A 19,089-nucleotide genomic window follows, 5' to 3' on the forward strand; every position below is an offset into this window, starting at 1 on the left:
TGTTAAATAAAAACTTTCTCATACTTTTATAAGGTCGTCCAATTATCATATTTAATTGTACTTATGAATCATGTTATTTTTATCTCTTGACTGGCTATACTTTTTGAAAATTTCAGCCTTATGCCCTTATCACACTTATCTTTTCACATTTTTACATACCTAACTAAATCTAGTTTTAACTAATTTAAAATTATCTTCCTATTTTATCGTCTAACTAACTAACATGCACCTATAAGTCATACTTCTTCGTCCCATGATAATTTGGATCATATTAATTTTTAGGTGTTCTAGCTAACATAATTCAATCATTTTTTTTGTAAGAACTTTATTTGTATTCATACTGTATTCTTTTCTTTTATTTCGTTTTTTTCTCTTCCTATTTAATCTTAAACATTCGTTTCTTGATCTTCTTGACTATAAAAAAAAAAAAAACTAAAATGGAACGAAAGAACTATCCAAATAGTATATTTCTTAATCTACGTGCCTAAAAAATTTTATGATTAAAAAAGTACTCCCTCCATCCCACAAAAGATGTCACACTTTCCTTTTTAGTTTGTCCAAAGATGTCACATTTCCATATTTAGAAAAAGTTCTCTTTCACATGAATATAAAAATTATATTTTCTCTCTCTATTTAACACACAAAACAAAACCTCTTCAAATCTCGTATCGTCCAACAAGTGTGACATCTTTTTACGGGACAGAGGGAGTCTTATTATAATAAAATTACATTTGTCCTGGATTCTCTCCACCGGAGGTGCAGCCTAGTTTTCCGTTACCCAAATTTAAGGTAGTGTTCCTTCCCAAAGCAATAATTTCTGTTTGAGCTTGCACCGTTAACTTATTTTGACTATTAAAACATTTAATTTAAAATTACTTACCAAATAAAATAAATGATTAAAAATATGCTCGAAGTCCACCGTAAGAAATGACGTAAGAGAATACGTCGGCTTAAACTAACTGTTCACTAGTCTGGCACTGTCTATGCGTCAACATATATGCAAATACATACACATGTATATGTGATTTATAAGAATCTGTATTAAAATAAAGAGTCTGATGTAAAATATAGACTATGAAACTATATTTTGGTATAATTAAAATGTAAAAGTCTTTCAGTTTGGCTGTACCTATGGAATTCTGTACGCATGAATCAAAATATTGATTCATTTTACTACACTTTTATGAAATTGACTCTAAACTAGATATTACTATCAGGTTTGAAACAATAAACTAATCATATGGTCACATCTGCAACTATATACTATTGGATACCACTTAATTAGTAGTACTTCTTGTTAACTAATATCGTCAATATGAAAATCATAACCATATAAATCATTATTAGTTTGAAATTAGAACTTAATGTTGTTACCAAATGTATTACTACTATACTATAAATTACTACTTGAAAGTTTTTAGTGATGATGTACTTATACCATAGTATTTGTTTGTTCTTTTATTACTGTTTGTGTATATATTGTTGCGAATTAGTACTCCTTACCCAAAAGAGAAAATTATTACTGGTATTTGTTTGTTCTTTTATATTACTATTTGTGCATATATACTCCTTAGCTAAAAGCGAAAATTATTACTGTATTAAATTTATTTGTGTTATCGTGTATATTAAGGTTACGGGTTTTTCGTCGCTGTAAAAAGTTGTCATTTTTGACCCACCTTTGACGTACTATAAAGTTAAAGGTTATGGGATTTTCTTGGTCGTAAATATTTTTGCCATTTTTGACAACCTTTAAGTATACGTCATGTAAATACTAAATTCACATAATTGCAGCATTACTACTCCTATACGTTTTGTGTATAGTTATATATCTTGATTAAATCTCTATACAAATAATTATAAATTTATAATTAAAATTCCAAGATTGCATAATTAAAAGTCTAAAATTATAGCCAACTTAAAACACTTCAAAATATTTCAGAAGTTTGGCATGCAAGTCCAATTGTTCCTCGTTCATTTGAGACATATTGTATAGTTTGAAAATTTTTACTATTATGCTCCCTTTTGACTTATCAATTGTTGTGTGAGCATTGTCTTCACGCTTTGCCATATTTTATCCAATCGAACGACTCCTTCTCGGTTCCAAGTTCAACTTCGACCCGCATCATCGGTTGGAACCACTAGTGTCGACGCCGGTCGAGGGTGTGATCAGAACCTGCTATCAAATTTCACTAAATAATGTTAATACAGGCTTCTCCACATAACACAGAATTTATTAGCAAACTAGCTACACGTTCCTCATATTTTTGCGGCAATCATAAACAAATACATGTCAACTTTAATCCATTAATATTCTATTTGGTGGCAAACGATTGATCACCCGTGATCAACTGCTGTACCGGCGTCATTAGTGACGCTTATTAAATCTTAAGTCAACCCCCCCTTCCTCCTCTCATGTAAAAACACAAGGTTCACTGAACTTCAATTTTCTCCTATTTAAAATTAAATCAATAATCCCATACTAAATTTCACCACTTTTTTAACATTATAAATTACATCAAATTCCCCATGTCCATACCCTCTCTTAGAAAACATCAAAACAGCAACACAAAATCAGCACACAATTCTCTCTCTCTCTCTCTCTCTCTCTGAGTGTATATATATATGCATACACACACAAACACTCACATACCCATTCATTGGCATCCCAAGGTTGGGTTGAATCATTTCTCTCTCTCTCTCTCTCTCTCTCTCTCTCTCTCTCTCTAAAACAACAAAACACACACACACACACACACACACACACACTCAAATAAGGAAGCCAAGCCTTTCAGAATTGTGTGAGGGGTAAAAGGAGAAATAAGAAGAAGAAGCAATGGTTAGTTCAGATATGGAGGAGATGAAGAGGAGGAAGAAGAAAAAGAGCAGCGCAGTCATCTCTTTCAAGTCGATATTCATGCATGCCGATAAATACGACATGGCGTTGATGGGATTGGGTTTGCTGGGCGCAATCGGCGACGGAGTCTCCATGCCTGTCATGCTCTTAGTCACAAGCAAGCTCATGAACAGCTTCGGCACTTCCCAGCTCTCTCTCTCGGAAAACTTCACCCACTCCATCAACAAGGTCAGTTTCTTTCTTCTCCATCGCCAATGCCCCATTTTTCCCTTTTTTAAAAACTTTAATTTTACTAATAAATAAATTAACCAGGCCTATTTATGGCATCCTTAATAGCTACGTCAGTCCAGGACTTAATTGCGAGTCATATTTTATTTTTATCCGATTCTCGAAACTATGCAAGAATTCCTTTTATTTTTCCTATTTTATTGAATTTTCATATCTAACTAAACATTTGTTTTTTTCTGGTTTATCTCTTTCAGAATGCGTTGGTTCTTTGCTACATGGCTTGCGTGCAATGGGTAGCTTGCTTTCTGGGTAGGTGAAATTTCAATTTTTCAAATGTTAATAATACTATAGAATATACTATATATACAGGTAGCATAGAATTTGACTTTGATTTAATTATGCTTATATTTGTTTAGAGGGATATTGCTGGACAAGAACAGCAGAGAGACAAGCTTCACGTCTAAGAACTAGGTACCTAAAAGCTGTAATGAGGCAAGATGTCGGCTACTTCGACATCCACGTCACCAGCACGGCCGAGGTCATCGAGAGCGTCTCCAGCGACAGCCTAGTCATCCAAGATTCCATCAGTGAGAAGGTCCGTTAAAAATAAGTAGAGTTGCAAGCTATATATAAATGTTTATCCAACTGAGATTTTCTTGGAAAGTACACCAAAATAAAATGGACAATATTATACTAATGTTGATTTAAAAAAAACAAACAAACAGGTTCCGGTTTTTGTGATGAACCTATCGACCTTCCTGGGATCGTACGTGGCAGCATTCATAATGCTGTGGAGGCTAGCGATCGTGGGGTTCCCGTTCATCATTCTGCTAGTGATCCCGGGGCTGATGTACGGGCGGGCGCTGATGAGCATTGCAAGGAAGATAAGGGACGAGTACAGCAAGGCGAACGTGATCGTGGAGCAGGCACTCTCCTCTGTCCGCACCGTCTACTCTTTTGTTGGCGAGAGTAGGACTATTGCGTCCTACTCTGCCGCCCTGCAGGGGACCGTTAGCCTCGGACTCAGGCAGGGTCTGGCTAAGGGTCTCGCCATTGGTAGTAACGGCGTCGTTTTTGCCATATGGTCATTCATGTCTTACTATGGGAGTAGGCTTGTCATGTACCACAATGCTCAAGGCGGAACTGTCTTTGCTGTTGGAGCCGCCATTGCTATTGGTGGATTGTAAGAATCTTATTCTCTTCGGTTGAGTCATTTCTATTTTTGAATTTTTGGCAAAAATTTAACGCTGGCTTTTGTGTTGGTTTTGAATTTTAATATGATGTTTTTTAATTGGACAGGTCGCTAGGCTCGGGGCTGTCGAATCTCAAGTACTTCTCGGAGGCAAGTGCGGCTGCGGAGAGGGTGAGGGAGGTGATCAAGAGAGTGCCCAAGATAGATTCGGACAGCATGGAGGGGCAGATGCTGGAGAATGTGTCTGGAGAAGTTGAGTTCAGACATGTCGCTTTCGCGTACCCTTCGAGGCCAGAGAGCATAATCTTTGAGGATTTCAACCTCAGGGTTCCTGCAGGGAAGACGGTGGCGTTGGTTGGGGGAAGTGGTTCGGGGAAGTCTACCGTGATCGCTCTGCTGCAGAGGTTCTATGACCCGGTCGGGGGCGAGATCCTCTTCGATGGAGTGGCGATTGATAAGCTGCAGCTAAAGTGGCTGAGGTTGCAAATGGGGTTGGTTAGTCAGGAGCCGGCTCTTTTTGCTACCACCATTAAGGAGAACATTCTGTTTGGGAAGGAAGATGCATCCATGGAAGAGGTTATTGAGGCTGCTAAAGCTTCCAATGCTCATAACTTCATCACGAGCCTGCCTCAAGGCTACGATACGCAGGTAAATATCGTTTTTTTTCTGCATATGATTGATTAGACACACTACGTGACAATATGTCTAAACCACTAAATTTTTATTACTGTCACTGAGCAAACCATACATGTATGTTACTTTCTCTTCCCTTATAGTAAAAAAAACAAATTTATTACTTAACGACAAGTGGATGCATCAAGATAGCAACTTGGCTATATATGCTAATGCAATATTAATGGATAATGATGTGTAGACATTCTTCAATTTAATATAGTTATTATCCAACGTATTAACTGATGTAATGTTCTAGAACTTAGATATTTATTTGCCTAGTTGACTAACTGTTTGCATAACTTGGAACAAGTATACTCAGGTAAATTAATCTTGGTCATTTTCATGAAATATTTTCTCTGTCTAAATTCAGGTTGGAGAGAGAGGTGTGCAAATGTCTGGAGGACAAAAGCAGAGGATAGCCATAGCCAGAGCCATAATTAAAGCCCCCAAAATCCTCCTTCTGGATGAGGCCACCAGCGCTCTGGACTCGGAGTCCGAGCGTGTGGTGCAGGAAGCCCTCGACAAGGCGGCCGTGGGGCGCACGACCATCACCATCGCCCACCGCCTCTCCACCATCCGCAACGCGGACCTCATCGCGGTGGTGCAGAAAGGCCAGGTGATGGAGATCGGGTCGCACGAAGACCTCATAGAAGACGAGCACGGCCTCTACACGTCCCTCGTCCGCCTCCAACAAACCGAGAGGGACGACCACCACCACCCGGCCATCGTCCCTACTTCCACAATGCCAGGTTCCATCACTGTCTCCAACAATGACATCCACAACACGAGCAGCAGAAGGCTGTCGTTAGCAAGCAGGACCAGCTCGGCCAACTCGGTCGCGCCAACCCGACCGCACCAAGTTGATGAGCCGCGCGAGCAAGTGTTCCGCCCACCTTCTTTTAAAAGGCTACTTGCTATGAACATGCCCGAGTGGAGGCAGGCGACAATGGGCTGCATAGGCGCGATACTCTTCGGTGCGATCCAACCACTCTACGCCTATGCGATGGGGTCGATGATCTCGGTCTATTTCGAAAAGGATCACCGTGAGATCAAGAGACAGACGAAGATATACGCCCTTTGCTTCGCCGGCCTAGCCGTCTTCTCCATGCTCGTCAACATCTTGCAACACTACAACTTCGCCGCGATGGGGGAGCACCTGACCAAGAGGATCCGGGAGAGGATGCTGTCGAAGATCCTCACGTTCGAAATCGGGTGGTTCGACCAGGACGAAAACGCTACCGGCGCTGTCTGCTCCAGACTCGCCAAGGATGCCAATGTGGTATGTTAGTTACATACAGTTTTGTGATTTAATATTTCGTTTTCAAACTTTATAATACTGACCAGAATTTGACCGATGTTTACAAAGGTGAGGTCGCTCGTAGGCGACAGAATGGCCTTGCTGATACAGACATTCTCTGCAGTGACCATAGCTTTCACAATGGGGCTTGCCGTGGCGTGGAAGCTCGCATTAGTGATGATTGCAGTTCAGCCTCTCATCATCATCTGCTACTACTTGAAACGTGTCCTACTCAAGAACATGTCAAAACAAGCAATCAAAGCTCAAGAAGAGAGCAGCAAGCTCGCAGCAGAAGCAGTGTCCAATCTCAGAACCGTGGCAGCCTTCTCGTCCCAAGCCCGGATACTCAAAATGCTGGAACACGCGCAACGAGGCCCGCGGAAGGAGAGCATACGCCAGTCCTGGTTCGCGGGGATCGGGCTAGGGACGTCTCAGAGCCTCATGACATGCACCTGGGCTCTGGATTTCTGGTATGGCGGGAAACTCATAGACGAAGGCTTCATCACCGCAAAGGCGCTGTTTCAGACGTTCATGATTTTGGTGAGCACCGGGAGAGTGATCGCGGATGCAGGGACGATGACGAATGATCTAGCTAAAGGAGCTGATGCAGTCGGATCCGTGTTTACTGTTTTGGATAGGTACTCGTTGATTGAGCCCGAGGATCCCGATGGCTTGAAGCCCGGGAAGCTCATCGGTCGCGTTGAGATTGAGGACGTTGATTTCGCGTATCCGGCCAGGCCGGACACGATGATCTTCCGAGGCTTCTCGTTGAGCATCGAGGCAGGGAGGTCCACTGCTTTAGTGGGGCAGAGTGGTTCGGGGAAGTCGACTATCATAGGCCTGATTGAGAGATTCTATGATCCTTTAAAGGGTGCGGTGAAAATAGACGGCCGAGATATAAAGACGTATGATCTGCGGTCGCTGAGGAAACACGTGGCGCTGGTGAGTCAGGAGCCGACGTTGTTCGCGGGTACTATTAGAGAAAACATAACTTACGGGGCGGATGAGGGAGTCGGGGAGGCGGAGGTGGTGGAGGCGGCTAAGGCGGCCAACGCGCACGATTTTATCGCGGGGCTGAAGGACGGGTACGAGACGTTCTGCGGGGACAGGGGGCTGCAGCTGTCGGGGGGGCAGAAGCAGAGGATCGCGATAGCGAGGGCGATACTGAAGGACCCGGCGGTGCTGCTGCTGGACGAGGCGACGAGCGCGCTGGACACGCAGTCGGAGAAGGTGGTGCAGGACGCGCTGGAGAGGGTGATGGTGGGGAGGACGAGCATCGTGGTGGCGCACAGGCTGAGCACGATACAGGGGTGCGACGCGATCGCGGTGGTGGAGAAGGGGAAGGTGGTGGAGAAGGGGACGCACGCGGCGTTGATAGGGAAGGGGGAGAGAGGGGTGTATTACTCGCTTGTTAGCCTACAGAGATATTCACATAATTAAGTTGATGCTGCCTTTTTTTTTTGTTAAATAAATGTTTCTTTGTCTGAGATTAATATGCAGACTTTTTCTTCCATTTTTGGAGGAGCAGTGGAATTGATGGAGGCTGTGTTAATTTCCTCGCTCAATTAATCTGCAATGTTTTTGCACATGTTATGTGTACATGTACAGACAAATTAAGAAAGGAAAGCTTAAAAAGAGTTTTTCTTTATTTTTCTGTTTGTAGCTTTGGAATTAATTGCTTTCTAACAAAGAAAACTGGATTAAAAAGATCAATAAGGTCTTATAATAGTCCTCCTATACAATAATTGAAAATATATAACGAACTTCGCACCAAATTATTCAAATAAATTAATTTCTTTTTAAGTTTTGCAGGTAAGTGAATATAAATTTAAAATCGAGCTATGATAGATTCTAACCCGACCTTTGGCATTATATATTACTACTAGTATTTCCTATTCTACCGTTTCAGGCACATTTTGCATTGCAGCTAATATTTATTTCAAACTAGCTCATAGCAATGGGCTCACAAGTCACAACCCAAATAGATTATTAATAAAATTAAAACGTCTCATAAAAAGGAGGACGCTATTAATAACTAATCTAGAGAGAAGAGTTTGATGAATTGACAAAAATAATTCAAGTAATTAGTCTAATGTTTATTTTAATGAATTGATTAATTTTGAGTTATTTTTAATACTTTTATATTTCAAATACTTCAATTTATATTTTATTGATCTATCATATCACTCAAATTAAATATTTCATATTAGTGCTAAGTGTCATATACTTTGTATCGATACAAATATATATAAAAATTACTTAAAAATTTAAAGACCATGTGAAATACTTACTAAATAAGTAAGAGTTGTTCAATCAATTCGATAGCAACACAAACTACGAAGTGCACCGTGCATAACATAAACGAAAGATGATATTTGTTTCTTCACAAGTAATTTTTTTTAAATATTTTCATGATCATATCATTTAGTTAATGATTTGAGAGTCCAATTTTCGAATCTTTCTTATAAATATAAAAGATGATCATTTAGTTAATGATTTGGGAGTCCAATTTTCGAATCTTACTTATAAATATAAAAGATGCTTTTTCCTTTCTGAAAATATTAACGAATAATGATATTCCCCAAGTATGCAATGTGATTATATGGACCATGTGATTATACGTTTATTTTTCCAATATTTAAAGGTGAAATATCACATCATTTTCAATCTTATGGTGCAGATCAGCCACAACATTTGTCCTATATTTTCTGCTACTATTAGGTATCAATATTATTTATTGAATTACAAGATCAGTCGCACTTGATAAACACTTCGAAAAAAGATCTTATCAATTAATTGAGCCTTTTAATTTGCAAATAAAGTTTTGTTTTATCAAGTTTTTTAAATAATACCACATTTTATCTTTATTTTCAATAATACAAAAAAATTTGTACTATAACTTATTCAAACTTTTATCGATATATGCAACATAAATAGAGTGATGTATACATTGAATTATGTTCATAATATAGGATTATTCAATACTTTATCAAATCGCAATGACTATTTCATACCAATAATTGAAATAAACAAATTAGTTTAAAATTGTAATTTATTTAAAAAAATTCGTTGGTTATTAAACTAATAGCAGTCTAATTTGTTTCCGTATATACCATATACTAACTTCACCTTTCTTTTAAACAAGCATTATTCTTTTTAAAATGTAAATATGTGCATATTTTACCTTTTTTTCGTGATCTTGAAATAATTGATTAATTTCCTTTTATTCGAATCAACGACATTATAGATGAAGTTTTGTGCAACCTTTTTAACTTCTAAAGATTTGGGGAAAAAAAGATATTATATTTTAGAGTGATGCTAAATGGCCACCGGCCACACAAGGTTATATTAGTAAATTGAAGTATTAATTATATATTAAAATATAAATTGTACTCAGTGGATAACTTAAAATGACTTGTTAACCCTCCACCATACTTTCGGTTAGTATATTAGAACCCCTCCTCTTTTTAGTTTTGAAATTTTAAATTAAAGTTATGCTGTTATGCATTAATTACACATTTTAGAGTTTCAAAGCTAGAAATCAATACAAAATCTTTTACATTCACGACGATAATATTTATTAACATTAAAAATTAACAAAACAAATTACATTACAATAGCTATTAGAGTAATTCATTTTCTAAAATATAATCATCATTTAATACAAGAGGTGGCGTATAAATATGGAGAAAACTTCTTTTTCATTGGTATATTTCATTTTATTACTACTATTATATATATGTATATTTATAGAGATTTAATCATATTATAAAAATCAACTTAATCAAATATTAGTGATAAGAGAATTTCTTTTAATAATTCATTAACTGTTCTATTTATCTTGTGATATTATATCTTAATCACATAAAATAATTATTTAATCAAATACTAATGTCAATAAAATTTCTTTTACCAATCAAATAATTGAACGAAAATAATTCATTAGTTTATATATCTATGTTTTGATAGTATTAAATTTGACCAAAATAAAAAATTATTTAATCAAACAATCTTCCTATTTTGTGAAATTACATATTAAGAACATATAAAATTATGTAGTAAACATTTCATTAGATTTGTTTTGCAAATCAAATAGCTGGATGAAAATAATTCAGTATTTGATCTATCTATTTTTATGATATTAGATCTTAAGCACTCTAAAAGATTTGTTTAATCATACACTAATTCCATTAAAATTTCTTATACAAATCAAATGGTTGGATGCGAATAATTAACTCATTATTCTATTTATTTCAAATACTAATGTCATTAGAATTTATTTTACATATCAAATAGTAGGATGACTATAATTCATTAATTTATGTATCTATGTTGGGATATTAGATCTTGACCATATTAAAAATTTATTTACACTAATGTTATTAGGATCAATTTGTGAATCAAATAGTTTAATAAAAATAATTCACTAGTTAATCTATCTATTTTGTGATATAATCTTAAGCACATAAAATAATTTAATAGTAAAGCACTAATGTCACTAGGGATTTTTTACAAACCCAGTATTTGGATGAAAATAATTCAGTGTTTGATATACCCCTTTTCTTATTAGGTCTTAACTCTTAAGTAGTACATTAAAAGATTTGTTTAATAAAACACTAATGTTATTATAATTCTTTTTAAAATAAAATTGTTGGATGAGAATAATTAGCTAACTGATCTATTTATTTTGTGATATTAGATCTTAATCACGTTAAAAATATTATTTAACCAAGCACTAATGTCATTAGAATTTCTATAACAATTTAAATAGATGGATGAAAATAATCACTAGTATATCTATAATATATGATGCGATATAGATCTGGTCCGCATTAAAAAATTTATTAAATTCAATTATTGGGCAAGAAAATTTCAATAATTAATCTGACCATCTTATGATATTACAATTTAAGCACATTTATATTATAACTTAATCAAACTTTAATTTCATTATTAATTTTTTACTAATTGTTAGATGAAAATAATTGAACGGTTAATCTATTAGTTTTGTAATGATAGAGAACTTAATCACATTCAAATTCTTATTTAATAGTTGATCTATATAAATTCTTATAATTAAACTAACAACATTCAAATTTCCTTACTAATCAAATATAGTTGGGTGAAAGTTAAGTTGTCTATTCAATTAAACAATTAAGTTTAGTACCCCATATTAGATTTAACTGAATAAGTTAAACATTAAATTAAATGGGTATTTAGATTTGATTCAAGTTATTTTATATCCAATTATAGCAATTGGGTATTTAGTTTGATAAAATAAAATCAATCAATTGAATGTTAAGGTTAATTGAACCAAATTTTAGATTTAAATCAATTGAGTTTTCAATTTATCTACTCAATAACTCGATCAAATATTAGATTAATTTGATACACTCATTTTAATTGATCTTTGATCCTAAAGTAAATATGGGATTTTAATTGCATTTTATATCCAATTGATCAATTGGGAATATTTTGATATTTGATTCAAATTATCTTATACTCAATGTGCTGAAAATAAATTCATTCTAATTGGAATTTATGGATTAAGTTAGTGCTAAATTATAAGCTTGAGCATTTGTTTTTCTTTAAATTATGCCCAAGAGTTTAATAAATTTTTTTGTTTGTTTGTTCGAAAGCGTATATTCAGCTTTGAATCCAATATCCACGGAAGATGATACTACTATAAGATGGGCACAAGGAGAAATGAAACAAAAAACAAAAAAAAAAATAATAAACTCATTTAGACATTTACTAAAACACATATACATTTCCTACTTCTTATCCTAAAATATATCCAATTTTTGTTTTTACATAATCTGAAAATAAATGTAAAACACTTGATAATTTCAAAAACTTTTACACAATCTATTTAAAATTTTTAGACAACAAAAAAATTTAAAAGTACAAAAAGAAGAGTTGAGAGGGAAGGAATGCGAGGGAGGGAATTGAAGGGAGGAAAGGGATGAGAGAGAATGAAAGGAATTGATGAGAGAGAAAGGATGAGAGAGAATGAAAATGTAAAAGAAGCGCCTCTATGTCAAAAGGCAGGTGGGAAAATAATACAGGGGTATAAAAGTAAGAGTAATTTGCACTGAACCAGAACTTATTAAAAAATCGATTTTTTTTGCAATGAAACCAGTTTATGACTGACCATAATGTGGCCACATAGCATTTCCCTATATTTTATAGTATAAATATAAGATGGTTGTAGACCCGAACGTTAGAAGAACGCACGATTTGATATTTATGTATTCTCTCTACAACGTATTGTGAAAAGTTGTCTAGAAGATCCCAAGATCCTATCAAGCAATCCATTGGTCTCTGATTGTTTAAAGAAGTCTCTGATTGTCTAGAAGATCTCATCATTCTCAAACTTTTTAGAAGATCATAATAGCTATAAAGCAAGCCCGATTCCTTATGGATCAAGGTATGCTTGTAGTTTATGCTCCTTCTTTCCTTCTCCTCTATAGTTTATCTTCCTTATTTGTTATTTTTGTTTAATCATCGTATATAACTTTATTTAATTTTTCATTCATCTATTCAAATAATGTACCCATCCCAGAATTAAATCTAAATTTAATGAAAGTTTAAATCTTTAAAAGTAGTTATCCCATGATGATTTCCAATGACAAGAACAATAATGTGATACGATAGACAAAAATTTGGAAGTAAGCTTGTTACATATAACTATAACTCGATCATATGCAAAAGAGTTCACTGTACCAGATTTAAAAAAAAAAGATATTGTGAACGAAAAAGTATTTTTTGCTTTTTCATTAGTTATGCTATTGTTAATTAATTAATTATAGATAATTAAAAACGCTAATGCTGATAACCTAGAATACAAAAAGTATCAATTTTATTAGAATACGAAAAAGTATCATTTTTTTTTTTTTGCTTTTTCATCAATTTTGTTTTTGCTTTATCATTGATTGCGTTATTCTTAATTAAGTAATTACAGTTTAATTATAGATGTGATGTATGGAAGGTATTAATTTAATTTCTATATAAATGTGTTATAGACAAATTGGATCTCATAAAGCCCATCATTTAAAAATCAAAATATTAATTTAATAATTATATAAATGTATTATAGACAAATTGGACCTCATAAAGCCCATCATTTAAACTATTTAACTCAAAATCCATAACTGCTAAGTCCTCAAATTAAGTCCGACACACACAAGCAAATACCCAACAGCGTGTATTCGTGTTTGTGATAGGAAATTACCTTCGAGAATCGTGTGCTGGATTTCGTCCCCTCACCGCCGGCGTAGGAAGAATGTAGAGAGAGATTAGTTTTTTGGAGGATGAACATAGAGATAGAATTTCCCAAATTTGAAACTTGTGGAATGAATTGAAATTTTTGCAAACCTGATGTCAGGGCAAACTTGTAATTACCGACAATAATTAAATTGCCTGATGCGGAACAGCCTCTATCGAGTGCACGTCCACAAGATACGGTATAGGTTGTTATCAGCATTTTTTAATTGGGCTTCAGCCCGTTCAACAGGCTCGTCGTAAACGGTTCATGACAAACCAAACACCTGTAATATTTAGATAAAATCCTCTAACTTGACCTATCCGACAAACCAAACAGACCCTAAAAGTGTTAGAAATTACTATGAATATAAAAAACAAACAGGAGGGGTATGACCTTCTCACATAAAATTCATTCATTACAAAATTTTCAATTTTCCATAACTGCTAAGCCTAAAAAGAGTTAGAAATTACCATGAATATAAAAAACTGGAGAGGTATGACCTTCTCACATAAAATTCATTCATTACAAAATTTTCAATTTTCCTCTCAAAATTTTTACATTTTTGGACGTTCTCGCAACTAATTATCGTTGGTAAGGGGAAATTTTGAAGCTGCAGGAGAAGAATCCACCAGAATTCAGATGCTGCTGTTTTTCTTCGTCTTCGGTGGTGTTAGTACACAAAAGCTAACTACGGATGACGCCTTGAGTTATCTTAAGCAAGTTAAGATAATGTTCCAAGGCCAAAGGGATAAGTATGACAGGTTCCTTGACGTCTTGAATGATTTCAAGTCTCAAAGGTAAGCAGATTTTTCTTGGTGTACTTGAGAAGTGAACGTGCCATTTCCCGACAACTCTGTTAACTTATAGGAGTGTGAAGCAGTTGTTTAAAGGACACCCTGAATTAATCCCCGGATTTAATACATTCTTGCCTAGGGGCTGTGAAATCACCCTCATTGGAGAAGACGAGGCTCCAACAAAACGGACGTTTGATGAGGCTCTCAGTTTTGTGAATAAAATTAAGGTGGAGTCTTTGATATGAACAACATTTTTCTGAATTTGTTTGCTTGACGAGGGCGTTCATTAATTCACAATACGTATGTTTTCTTTACCTGCAGAAACGGTTTCAAACTGATGGTCATGTCTATGAATCTTTCCTAGACATCTTGAAGATGCACCGAGAGGAACACAGGGGGATAGCTGAGTTCTACCAAGAGGTATTCATCTCCCGGAATCAATCTGTTTTTTTTTTTTTTTTGGTCCTTTTTAATTAGATAGGGGTTTGATTAATTGCTTGCAGGTTGCAATGCTTTTTGATGGTCATGCCGATCTTCTCGATGAGTTTACCAGATTTCTTCCCGATACTTGAGCTACTGCTCCGGCATCTCATGCTTCAGAGAGGGGCAGAGGCGTATCTACCCTTTGTTTAGATGGGGCAATTGCTCCTCCTCACCCCACAAATCCTTCTAAATTTTGGTACAAATTTCCAAATATAATTAACTTCTTTACTAAATGTCCCTTTATTACAATTCATAAAATTATTTTCTGGCTACGCCCCTAGAGAGGGGTGTAATTCTGGCTCATTAGCCTTCTGAGATGTTCACATAATTAAGTTGATGCTTTTTTTTTAATTAAATAGATGTTCTTGTCTGAGATCAATATGCAAACATTTTCTTCCAATTTTTGGAGTAGTAGTGGAATTAATGGATGATGTGTTGATTATTTGTTAATTTTATGTGAAGTGTGTCCAATGTGTGTATATGTGTGAAAATGTCCTATTTTAATTATTTGGAATTTCAATTATCTATTTTTGATATGAAATCAAGTTGTGAAATTGGGTTAATTTGAAATTGTACTTCATTTTCAAATCTAAATATTTTGTACTACCAAGCATTGGAATTGAAGCCTTAAATTCCAATTCTACTAGCTCAATTCCGTGGCATCGAACGGAGCTACGTTTTTCTCTTTGAAATTTCTGTTTGTTGCTTATGGAATTATACTACTAGTACTATAATACTAACCTGCTTCATTGGTGTTTGTCCTGGGAAGTTGTAGCCCCTAACTATAGCTTATTAATAGTAGTAGTAGTAGTATTTATTAGCCAACTTAAGAATTAAATATAATTGTGATTTTAGGCCACATGTATCTAGTTTCTAACAAAGAATAAACTGTATTAAAATGATGGAGCTTGTATGCAAAGTAATTTTATACTAAGGCCTTATCTTATGCCTATACAATAATTTAAAATAAGTATGGAGTAACAAACTTTGCAACAAGTTGATCAAATAACTAATTCTTTTGAAGGATACTAGTAATATTTATTTTCAATCTAGCTCCTCATACAGATAGTAATGGGCTCACAAAACTCAATCGAAGTAGACTATTAACAAAATTAAACGTCTCGTACATAGGAGTAAGCTATAGGGAATTGACAAAAAAAGTAATTCAAGTTATTCCATTGTTTACTTGAATAAAAATGATTAATTTTGAGTTTGTGTTATCATGTTATATATATTTCGACTACTTAATTCTATGTAGACTCATGGAAAGTGGTTTGGATTGGAGTCCAATAAATGTTTGTTAGTGTATACGAAATCAATATGATCCACGTATTAAATGTTACTATATTTTAGTACTATTTAGTTATCAATATTATTTATTGAAATACGAGTGAGTCGAACTTGATAAACACTTGAATCTGTAATTTATATATATAAAAAAAACTCTTATCAATTAATTAAACCTTTTAATTTGCAAATAAAATTTTGTTTTACCAGTTTTTTTAAAATATGTTTTATATATATGTAAGATAAATTGTTCTGAGTTTATCTTCACTATTGATTGGTAGAGCACAAATAGAGATGATTGGCGTGAATTGAGAAAGATTGGAAGAAATCGGTTGTATCGGATGTGTGGAACAAAAAGATTTCATATAAACTATGAAAGCAAATCAAATCTTAATCACTACGAAAATAAATCAAATCAAAACAACTAAATAAGAATTATAAGAACTATATACATATTGAATATGTTCATAATATATGATTATTCAATACTTTATCAATCGTAATGATTAGATCATATTCAATAATTGAAATAAACAAATTAGTTTTAAATTGTACTAGCAATATATTAAAAGAATCGTTGGTTTTAAAACTAAAATAATTTAATCTTTTCCGCGTATAATTCACCTTATTAAGCATTATTCTTTTTAAAATGTAAACATATTTGGGAATAATTTCCGTGTATACCATATATATGTGCATATTTTACCTTTATCGCGATCTTGAAATAATTTCCTTTCATTCGAACCAACGAGATTATAGTAGAAGTTTTGTGCAACCTTTTTAACTTCTAAAGATTTGGGAAGGATATTCAATAATTTTTGGCGAATTAATGCATCGTGACTAATTCACTTAATCATATACTGGCGAATTATTCATAGTGACTAATTTAAAATTGTATGATTATTTTTCAGTTCACTAATTAAAGTGATTCAGTATATATTAAAATCTGAGTTAAAAGTATATTTAGTTTGTTATGGAATCAAGTGTTCAGTAAATATTTGAGTTAAAAGTATATTTAGTTTGTTATGGAATCAAGCGTGGGTACCATATGACATTTTTCTATTTGTTGAAGCACCTAATATAGAAAATAAAAGATCTTATATTTTATATAAATATAAAATAGGGTTATGGTCCTACAAGAACAATTTGATATTTATGTATCATCTCTACAACATATTGTGAAGAAAGGCTCTAGAAGATCATAGTGCTATAAGCAATCTCATCAATTCGTCATGGATCAAGGTATGCTTTTACATCTCCTTCATTATTCTTGTTTTATCATCATAGACAACTTTATAATTTTTCATTCATTTATGCTCCTCCTTCATTGCTTCTCTTCTATAGTTATGTTCCTCTTGTCATCTTGTAATTTTTCATTCATTTACCGAAATAATACATCCATCCTAGTATTAATTTGGAGGCAATTGACTGTATATAACAATGGACGATTTATGTATTTGGCAAACATAAATTTTACATCATGTGCAAGAATCAAAATTTAATTACAGTTATCTTTAAAAGTAGCTATCAATGTTTCGTAGTGATTTGTTCATATAATATAGTAACAAAAATTTGGAATCAACCTTGTCACATTTATTATCCAAACAACCAACATCGGATAAGTACCATATACATTAGTAATTGGATTGTCAAATGATGATATTTATGTGAAGAACACAATTCATAGCCCATCAATTATAAAAACTGGAGTGGCCTCTCTCACATAAACTTCATTACAAATTATTTAATTTTGCTCTAATTCTTGTTGGTGAGGGGAAGCAGAAGAATCCATCAGAATTCTGTCTGACAGAATTCTATATTTCGAATTCTTTGGTGGTGGTGGTAGTACACAAAAGCGAACCAAGGGTGACGCCTTAACTTATCTTAAGCAAGTTAAGGATGTGTTCGGAGATGAAGGGGAAAAGTACATTAGGTTCCTTGACGTCATGAAAGATTTCAAGGCTCAAAGGTAAGCAGATTTTTGTTGGTGTGTTTGTGTTTGAGAAGTGAATGTGCCATTTCGTAACAACTCTGTTAACATACAGGATTGATGTTGCTGGCGTGATTGGGAGTGTGAAGGAGTTGTTTAAAGGACACCCTAATTTAATCCAAGGATTTAATACATTCTTGCCAAAGGGCTGTGAAATTAGCCTCACTGGAGAAGATGAGGCTCCACCAAAAAGGACACTTGAGTTTGATGCTGCTTTCAGTTTTGTGAATAAAGTTAAGGTGAAGTCTTTGATAACAACATTTTCTGTGTTTATTTGTTTGTTTGACGTGTTTTCTTTACCTGCAGAAACGGTTTCAAAATGATGATAGTGTTTATAAATCTTTCCTAGACATCTTGGAGATGTACCGAGACGAACACAGGGGGATAACTGAGGTCTACCAAGAGGTATTCATCTCCCGGAATTAATCTGTTTTTTTTTTTATTGTTCGGGTTTTAATTAATTGCTTGCAGGTTGCAACACTTATTGGTGATCATGTCGATCTTCTCGATGAGTTTACCAGATTTCTCCCTGTTACTGCTGCGGCATATGCTTCAGAGAGGGGTGCTCATTATTCACATAATTAAGTTAGGCTGCTTTTTTCTTTTAATAAATGTTCTTGTTTGAGATCAATATGCAGAATATTTCTTCCAATTTTTGGAGTAGTAGTGAATTGATGGATGATGTGTTGATTCCTTGTTCTGGATGACTTTTTGTACTGGATGCCCAAGTGATCTGTAATGTTTTTGTACATGGTTTATGTGTACAGGCAAACTCCTTATACAGATAGTAATGGGCTCACAAGACTCAACCCAAGTAGATTATTAACAAAATAAACGTCTTGTACATAGAAGTAAGTTAGAGGGAATTGACAAAAAAATAATTCAAGTTAGTCCATTGTTTACTTCAAAGAATTGATTAATTTTGAGTTTGTGTTATCATGTTATATTTCGACTACTTAATTTATGGAGTATTTTTTTAATATATCACTCAAAGTAAATGTTTCATATTAGTATTGTCCTTT

At 34.2% G+C, this 19,089-nt stretch overlaps 3 protein-coding genes across 3 annotated transcripts; all 3 read left to right on the plus strand.

Moving 5' to 3' along the window:
* Positions 1-2,554: 2,554 nt before the first annotated feature.
* On the plus strand, positions 2,555-7,894 carry LOC125205645 (ABC transporter B family member 15-like). The gene is made up of 7 exons (XM_048104703.1): positions 2,555-3,082; positions 3,337-3,391; positions 3,499-3,677; positions 3,808-4,265; positions 4,382-4,922; positions 5,320-6,228; positions 6,316-7,894. The coding sequence occupies exons 1-7, from the start codon at positions 2,834-2,836 to the stop codon at positions 7,684-7,686; spliced, it is 3,762 nt and encodes a 1,253-aa protein (XP_047960660.1). The 5' UTR covers positions 2,555-2,833; the 3' UTR covers positions 7,687-7,894.
* A 6,142-nt stretch (positions 7,895-14,036) lies between these two features.
* LOC125203641 (paired amphipathic helix protein Sin3-like 2) lies at positions 14,037-15,163 on the plus strand. Its single transcript, XM_048102033.1, has 4 exons — positions 14,037-14,310; positions 14,447-14,534; positions 14,629-14,727; positions 14,811-15,163. Exons 1-4 carry the CDS (start codon positions 14,153-14,155, stop codon positions 14,877-14,879), a joined length of 414 nt encoding a protein of 137 aa, XP_047957990.1. The 5' UTR covers positions 14,037-14,152; the 3' UTR covers positions 14,880-15,163.
* A 2,075-nt stretch (positions 15,164-17,238) lies between these two features.
* Positions 17,239-18,876, plus strand: LOC125203850 (paired amphipathic helix protein Sin3-like 3). The gene is made up of 5 exons (XM_048102344.1): positions 17,239-17,319; positions 17,860-18,046; positions 18,123-18,306; positions 18,374-18,472; positions 18,539-18,876. The coding sequence occupies exons 1-5, from the start codon at positions 17,310-17,312 to the stop codon at positions 18,650-18,652; spliced, it is 594 nt and encodes a 197-aa protein (XP_047958301.1). The 5' UTR covers positions 17,239-17,309; the 3' UTR covers positions 18,653-18,876.
* Positions 18,877-19,089: the final 213 nt, after the last annotated feature.

Source organism: Salvia hispanica, chromosome 2 (assembly GCF_023119035.1).
Source record: "Salvia hispanica cultivar TCC Black 2014 chromosome 2, UniMelb_Shisp_WGS_1.0, whole genome shotgun sequence".
Lineage (NCBI taxonomy): Eukaryota > Viridiplantae > Streptophyta > Magnoliopsida > Lamiales > Lamiaceae > Salvia > Salvia hispanica.

Bases quoted from the DNA above. Each gene is read 5' to 3' on its own strand.
- LOC125205645 (XM_048104703.1), top strand. From the start codon at position 2,834: ATGGTTAGTTCAGATATGGAGGAGATGAAGAGGAGGAAGAAGAAAAAG. The intron at 3,083-3,336 runs GTCAGTTTCTTT...TATCTCTTTCAG, and splicing joins TCACCCACTCCATCAACAAG to AATGCGTTGGTTCTTTGCTA. The intron at 6,229-6,315 runs GTATGTTAGTTA...ATGTTTACAAAG, and splicing joins TCGCCAAGGATGCCAATGTG to GTGAGGTCGCTCGTAGGCGA.
- LOC125203641 (XM_048102033.1), top strand. From the start codon at position 14,153: ATGCTGCTGTTTTTCTTCGTCTTCGGTGGTGTTAGTACACAAAAGCTA. The intron at 14,311-14,446 runs GTAAGCAGATTT...ATTCTTGCCTAG, and splicing joins AATGATTTCAAGTCTCAAAG to GGGCTGTGAAATCACCCTCA. The intron at 14,728-14,810 runs GTATTCATCTCC...AATTGCTTGCAG, and splicing joins TAGCTGAGTTCTACCAAGAG to GTTGCAATGCTTTTTGATGG.
- LOC125203850 (XM_048102344.1), top strand. The intron at 18,047-18,122 runs GTAAGCAGATTT...GTTAACATACAG, and splicing joins AAAGATTTCAAGGCTCAAAG to GATTGATGTTGCTGGCGTGA. The intron at 18,307-18,373 runs GTGAAGTCTTTG...CTTTACCTGCAG, and splicing joins GTTTTGTGAATAAAGTTAAG to AAACGGTTTCAAAATGATGA.